Below are 7661 nucleotides of genomic sequence, written 5' to 3' on the forward strand. Positions count from 1 at the left end.
GACATCGCTCTAGAATGTGAGTCGGTCACCACTGTTGCTTTACTGAGGTCACTCACTGTTCCTAGCTCCTACTGAGAGCCGACTCATCGTCGCTGGGCAGGTCTGACCGCCCGCGTCCTCGCCTCGGAGGACCTGAGTCACCACGCTGTGCGTCACCCGCGCCTCTGCTCCGACCTGCAAACTCACCCTGAGTCAGCGGCCGGGCGCGTCCATTGAGCGCATCGCGAGGGGGCGGCAGAGCACCACAGCGGGCAGTGGGCAGCCAGGTCAGCGTGGGACACGGGGCTCCGGTCGAGCGGAGCGGGGGTCGATAGGATCCCAGCGTGGGCCGAGCCACTCGATCGGGGCAAGAGTAGAGTGGTCGCCCCCCCCCCCCGCGGCCGCGCGATGGTACAGCCCGGCCCGGTAAAGAGGCCGGGCGGCGCTGGCCACCAAGGAAGAGGTATGGGGCTACGCGCTGGTGGAGCGCTCCGGAGGGCGGGTGCGGGGCCCGGGGCGCCCGAGGGACAGGGACCCGGTGGATCCCAGGGCGGCAGCATCCACTCGGGCTGCATCGCCACGGTGCACAACGTGCCAATTGCCGTGCTCATCCGGCCGCTGCCGTCCGTGCTGGACCCGGCCAAAGTGCAGAGCCTGGTAGACACAATCCTGGTGAGCCCGCGGAGCCTGCCGGCCCGCGCGAGGGAACAAGAGGGCGCGCGGGTCGGGGTTCTTGATCTGTGGGAGCTCAGCTTCTCCTGTGTGACCTTGACGGACTGAGTCTCCCAGGGCGCCCGGGTTCCTCACTTGGACTTGGCCGTAAACTAATGATCGGTGACGCACGTACTCAAAGTGCTGAGGTCACCCCGGAGCTGATTGTTGCCTCTCCGAGCAACTCTTGTTAAGTAGTTGCTGTTTCTTATGTACATAGGAGAAACTGAGGCACAGGAAGGTTGGATTTTTTTTTTTTTTAAAGCAACTTGCCCTATATCAGGTGCTTACAGGATGGTACGGTGAGGCTTTACACCCAGGCAACCTGCATATCCTGATGTCTCTTCTGGCCTTGACAGCCTCCTTGGCAATGGTCTGGGTGTGTCATGTCTGTTGGGAGGATCTTGTCCAGTCAGGAAGTGGGAAAGGACAAGGTCAGTCTACCGTGGAAGGAGGGTCCCCTCAGTAACTAGGAGTTAAGAGTTTGTGTCAAGTTACGCCAAAATGGCTTTCTAGCCCTTCTTCGAGATTCTTGAGTTTCATGGGCCCTATGCCACACCTAAGTCTGCAGGATGTTGTAGTCCTAAAAATTTGCACTCCTGTTCCTTCATGAACTTCAGAAGAGCAGGGAATTTGCCATCTTGGTGGTTGCCTTCAAGCTGACTGTGGGAAGGGGATTTAGCTCAGAATGCTCTCAGCATCAGTGAGCCTCCGGGCCCCCTGCGTGATGCTTTGGCGTGTTAAGCAGGAGCGCCACCATTGCGCTGCGTCCCGGACTTTTTATTCTTTCATTGCTTCTAATTTCTTAATCATTTTGCCTTGATGCCAGCCAGTGTCTCCCCTGCCCACCCTATTGGGTTTGGCCTTCTGTGACCTCACAGGCACTGGGGCGCCCCCTAACACAGCTGGGAGCCCGATGGGTTTTAATGACCAGTTTAGACACCTCTTTTTTTATGCTGCCACAGGTTCTGGAGACAAGGACCCATCTTCCTAGGCCACAAACAGGACTGACTGCTTGAAACAAGACACAAGTCCAAAGCTATGTTGTCTTGTGGTTTTTAAGACAGGGTGTGTCTCTATATAGCCTAGGCTGCCTTGAAACTCATCCTTCTGTTTCATTCTCCCGAGTGCTGGGAATACAGGTGGTCTCCGCCAGGCCTAGCTCAAAGTCTATGTTACTGAGCTAAAACAAGAACCCATCAGGAATGTTCTCTTGAGACCCTGAAGGGAAAATGCACTTTCCCAAGTCTTATTTACTTTTCCTTTTGTGTGACAAAACACCCTGACAAATGCAACTTAAGAGTGAAAGTCTTATTTTGACTGGCAGTCCATGTCAGAGGATTCCTGATGGCAGGAGCTTGAGGCCATTGGTCATGTATCTCCAGTCAGAATGATGAAAAACCACAGTTCACTTTCTTCTCCTTATACAGGTCTGGATTCTAGCCTAAGGAATGATGCCACCTACAGTGGGCAGGTCTTCCCAGCACAATTTACCTAACCAAGATAATCCCCCATAGGCATGCCCAGAGAGGCCCACCTCCAAAGCCATTCCTGATTTCATCAAGTTGACAATTGAACCCCTTAGCTGAGGGCCTCCCTCTCAGCTTCAAAGCGGCAGCAGCTGGTGGAGTCCTTCCCACCTCAGGTCATTGTGACCTCTTTTGTCACAGCCTTCTGCTTTCAGGGAACCTGGTGAATGCATTCAATCTGCCTTGGCAATGCAGGGCAATCTCAATTTGGGGAGCCTTAAAACCCACTTCTATCGCAGACTTCCACTATGTAAGGTGGGTTTCACAAGTCCTGAAGATTAGGAAGTGGGCATCCTGGGGGACCATTCTTGAGCCCACCCCACTGTCATGCCTTCAACACAAGGCCTGCCAGGTACAGCTGCCTAGGGCCACTCCTCCCGAGCATCACCTCCCTGACTTCCACCCCCACCCTGCTGGATGAACACGGGAGGCCATCTGCACGACACAGTTCCCCGACTGCTCTGCAAAGGAGCTACGGTTCTGACATTTGGGCTTTTAATCTAAACTAGTCCGTATCTGTAGCTTCCCCTGTAGTTCTGTGCCTCTCATCACTTCAGAGAGACATGTGGGCCTCCTTCCTGGCTTGTCACCTGTGAGACTGTCTTCACAGCATTGTCATTTCTTCCTTCAGTCCACTCCTGGGACTGAAACCTTGTCAGGGTGACTGTCCTTACCTCCTGGCTGTGCTGTGCTCCCCCAGGTGTGGACAAGTGGGCACAGGATGTATCATTTACATGGTTACAGATCAGTGATCCACAAGTGTCCTTTGGGAGATGCCCCCCACTGCCATTCCCAGCATCTGCCATTTCTCTGCCAGAAATACTCTTGGGGCTGATTTTCAAGCTGCCAGGGTACCACCCACCAGCTTGCAGAACCAACCCCTAGGTGGCTGAGAGCCTGCTGCTCCTGCCAGCATGAACCCTCTATAGGAGCTCTTCTTGGCTTAACAAAACATTTTGCTAGTTCTGAAGCACAGTGCCATGCTCTCACCCTGTGACCCTTCTCTTTAGGAGGACCCTGACAGTGTGCCCCCCATCGACGTCCTCTGGATCAAAGGGGCCCAGGGTGGTGACTACTACTACTCCTTTGGGGGCTGCCACCGCTATGCAGCCTACCAGCAGCTACAGAGAGAGACCATTCCTGCCAAGCTCGTGAGGTCCACGCTTTCAGACCTGAGGATGTACCTGGGAGCATCCACACCAGACTTGCAGTAGCAGCCTCCTGATAACGTCTACCCCCTCCACGTCAGCATCACTTCCCGGAGCTCAGAAGATACATGCAGCCCCCAGCGGGCAGAAGCTGTAGAAGGGATATGTTCTCTTTATACTTAAGGAGGGAGGTCTGCCTCTTGGTGCCTCTGCACTAGCCCCTAGGGACTATGAAAAGATATCATGGCCTTGACCCTGAAGAAGTACCAAGAGGAGGAAGTGAGAACGGAGACGGACGTGGAGACAAGGACTCTCATTTTAATCTTTATATCACTACATGAACTATGTACTAGGAAGTAAAGGAAAACCTAGGTCACCATGGCTTAAGTGACAGATGCTTGTTATCCCCATAGCCTGAAACCTGGAACAGGTGACTAACATAGTACTGTATCTAAGGCAGTATTGTGTCAACAGCTCAGTGAAGGCAGGGCTTCCTCTGGGTAATTCTTTGTCCTTGTCCTCATTCGTAGTCACAAGACAATTGCTATGTTTCTAGGAATCATGTCTCTGCTCGAGGAAGAAACTCACGGGACCAACTTCTGTCAGAAAGGAAAACCTTGTTCAAAGTTTCAGGAACCTGTTCTTTGCATATTTGCACATAGCCACCGTGGTCTGAGCCAGCCACCATTGCCACCCCAGCTGCAGAGAAAGCCGACATTAGGAAACGCTGTCACAGCTGAGCGTGAGCCTGGCTTATCCCCTGGAACTGGCACTACGTCCAAACTCATCAGCTAAACAAGTGTTCGTTTACCCATGTTTCTATAGGTTAGCTAAGCTCCTTTGAGCAGGTCTACTGGGGTGTCTCATGAGCCCACAGTCGATCGGGTCTGGTTGGGCTGGGGTCACCTTAACCGTTGTGGCAAGTGTTGTCTGCGTTAGCTTGGTTATTCTTGTTGCCTCTCTTTCACAGGTCAGCTCAGGCTTATTCTCAAGATGACCTCAGGGTTCCAAGAGAGAGTGCAGTAGTGACTAAGCAGGACCTGGAGCTTACCTGCTCACCTGTTAATAGCACCGACATGATGAGTCACAACACTGTAATCCCTGTTCCAGGTGACCTGAGATCCTCTTCCAGCCTCTGTGGACACAGATACAAGCAACACACCCAATTGCATTTTTTTTTTTTTTTTAGACACAGGGTTTTTCTGTGTAGCTCTAGCTGTCCTGGAACTCACTTTGCAGTACCAGGCTGGCCTTGAACTCACAGAGACCTGCCTCTACTGCCTCCCAAGTGCTGGGATTAAAGGTGTGCCCTACTATCACCCAGGTACATTTTTTTTAAAGGTGACAAGGTTTCTTCAGCCCCAGTGCCAGGAATGTGTCTCTGCTGGTCAGTTTATTCCCTAGATTTAAGGGGTGCAAACGAACCCAGCTCTCAGTGGGAGGAACTATAAAGAACGTGGGGCTATCGTTCATCACAGATGAATTGTGGTGGGCAAAAGAGAGAATTCCTCACTCCCACACTTAAGCACTCCTTTTTATAAATTTATCACAGAAGCACACAAAGGGCCTTGCCAAGTCAGCCCTGAAGTAACTGTTCTCAAAATCTAGAAGTCATGGTCTGGTGTCTTCAAGAGCTGGGTGCCCCACCCCTAAGGGTGACTCACAAGCAGAATGAGGCGGGTAATAGGGCATTCAGAGGGCCTTCTGCAAACCAAGAGTCCAGGAGGCAACAGAAGCAGCAGTGTGAGGTGGCACTTGCTATGCCATGCAGAGATCTTAGTCACTGGTCATTTTCAAGCCTCTGTTTTCCCAGCTCACTGGTGAGGACACCAGCTTTCCCACCCACCCAGTGTCCCAAAACATGAGATTGAAAGAATAAAATGGATCGTGGTGCTGATTGATTCTTAGGACCAAAAAGAGACTAGGGATAGAGCACTTTAGCAGGCCAGCCTGGACTCATCTGGTCTGGGTTTTAGTTACCTTCCAGTTTGGGTAATCTCATCTCTGGACTGGGCTGGATGAAGAATGGATGGGAACTCTTCAGCCTCTGCAACTTTTCTGTAAATCTAAAGTCATTCCAAAATAAAAGTTTATTTAATTAAAACACAGATGCTGCCATGGCTTTAGCCAGCATTTTTGGTTCTGATTGATGGACCCTGTCTTTGGAGCTTCAGGTCCGAGGCTCAAGAACATTCATTTCTAGAAAGTTCTCAGAAACGTATTTTTAGACGGAGCAGCTGCTGCTCGGGCAGGACTCTCGTCAGATAACACAGCTTGCTTTTTGTGCTGGGCCCTTGGACTTGTCCAGGGTACATGAGCTCTAGACCGTCCCGGCAGGAGAGTGAAGGGGGACAAGGTTCTCCAAGCTGTCAGGTGGCCTCTACAGCCCTGACTTTGTGACCCGGGTCAGGAGGGCAGAGGATGTTCTTGTAAAGTGCTGGGCCAAGGTAACTGCAGGCCATGTATCCTATCTGGAAGGACGACTTCATTTAGAGAAACCCAACCAGCAGTCCTCAAGAGGACCCAGTGAGCCGGGCAGTGGTGGCGCACGCCTTTAATCCCAGCACTTGGGAGGCAGAGGCAGGCAGATTTCTGAGTTCGAGGCCAGCCTGGTCTACAGAGTGAGTTCCAGGACAGCCAAGGCTATACAGAGAAACCCTGTCTCAAAAAACACAAACAAGCAAACAAAATAAGGACGCGGTGGCGGTCTTAAGAAAGGCACCTGGGAGCAAAGCATGGCCCATACCTGTAATCCCAGCCCTGGAGAGGCTGAGACCCGATGACACGTTCATAATTATCGTAGCAAGATCCAGGCCGTCCTGGAAAACTTAGTACAATCCTGTTTCCACATAAAAATAGAAAGGGGCAGAGGATGTAGTTTGGCAGTGGAGAATTTGGCTGGCATTTTGGGTTCAAGCCTCAGAAAGAGAGGGGCGGGACAAGGAGAAAGGGGAGTGGCGTAGTTGTCAAATGGGACAGAGCTGCATTTCCTTCTTGTACCACCAAGTGGCGCTGCTTTCCCGCTTCTAGAGCAGAGCGGCGGCTTAAGAAAGGCCCTGAGCTGTAGGGCACGGTTGAGGGAGGGAGTGTGGTTCAGGTCTGAGGAGACTTAACTGGAGGCAGGCCCTCATCCTGCCTGCCCTACACTTTGTACCTTAGGGGTGCTGGGATCCTGTATAAGAAGCACCTCCAAAAGGTTTTCTTGGTTCTCATACGTGCCCCTTCCCCTGCCCTTAAGAAAGGCAGTGTGTAGGGGTTCCTGAGGCTCTCTGAGGCCCGGGGAACCAACCCCTCCATGGAAGATTTAGATTTTAATTTCTCAGTTTATGAAGATTAGTTAATGAGCACATGCCTATAATCCCAGCACCTCAGAGGCTGAGGTACAAGTATTACAAGTTTAAAAGTAAGCCTGGGCTACATTGTGAGACTGCCCCCCCCCCCGCAAAAAAAAACCCTAAAAGATATTAAAATTGTAAATAAATATTTTCATTTAAAACACTAGGAGCAGGCTGGGGTTCATGGTGGGTCCTAGACCTGGCTGCCTCTTTGGTCTTTTTAGGGCCTTGAATTTTGGCACATGCTCTTCCAGAAGTCTGCCTGACCAATCACATGAGTACGTATTCGTGCACATCTAGAACATTGTGTGTGTGTGTGTATGTGAGAGGTGTGTATGTATGTGTGTGTGGTATATATGTGAGTAGTTTGTGTGTATGGTATGTGGTGTGTATGTGTGTGGTGTATATGTGAGTAGTGTGTGTATGATGTGGGGTGTGTGTGTGTGGCATGTGTGTGAGTGGTGTTTAGTGTGTGAGTGGTGTGTGTGTGTGGTATATATGTGAGTAGTTTGTGTGTATGGTGTGTGTGTATATGTGTGTGTGTGGTGTGGGGGTGTGTGTGTGTGATATGTATGTGAGTGGTGTGTGTGTGTGGTGTGTGGTGTATATGTGAGTAGTGTGTGTGTGTGGTATGTGTGTAATGTGTGAGTAGTATGTGTGTGGTGTTTATGTGAGTGGTGTGTGGGGGGTGTGTGTGTGGTATGTATGTGAGTGGTCTGTGGGTATGTGTGTGTGGTGTGTATGTAAGTGATGTGTATGGTGTATGTGTGGTGTGTGTGTGGTGTATATGTGAGTAGTGTGTGTGATGTGTGAGTGGTATGTGGTGTGTATGTGAGTGGTGTGTGTGGTGTGATGTGTGAGTGGTGTGTGTGGTATATATGTAAGCAGTGTGTGTGTGTGGTGTGTATGTGTTGTGGGGTGTGTGTGTGGTATGTATGTGAGTGGTGTGTATGTGAGTG

At 51.2% G+C, this 7661-nt stretch overlaps 1 protein-coding gene across 1 annotated transcript; it reads left to right on the plus strand.

Annotated features, from left to right (window-relative positions):
* The first annotated feature begins 425 nt into the window (after window positions 1-425).
* Window positions 426-5475, plus strand: Srxn1 (sulfiredoxin 1). The gene is made up of 2 exons (XM_034496521.2): window positions 426-651; window positions 3230-5475. Exons 1-2 carry the CDS (start codon window positions 445-447, stop codon window positions 3431-3433), a joined length of 411 nt encoding a protein of 136 aa, XP_034352412.2. The 5' UTR covers window positions 426-444; the 3' UTR covers window positions 3434-5475.
* Window positions 5476-7661: the final 2186 nt, after the last annotated feature.

The sequence above is a fragment of the Arvicanthis niloticus genome, chromosome 2 (genome assembly GCF_011762505.2).
Source record: "Arvicanthis niloticus isolate mArvNil1 chromosome 2, mArvNil1.pat.X, whole genome shotgun sequence".
Lineage (NCBI taxonomy): Eukaryota > Metazoa > Chordata > Mammalia > Rodentia > Muridae > Arvicanthis > Arvicanthis niloticus.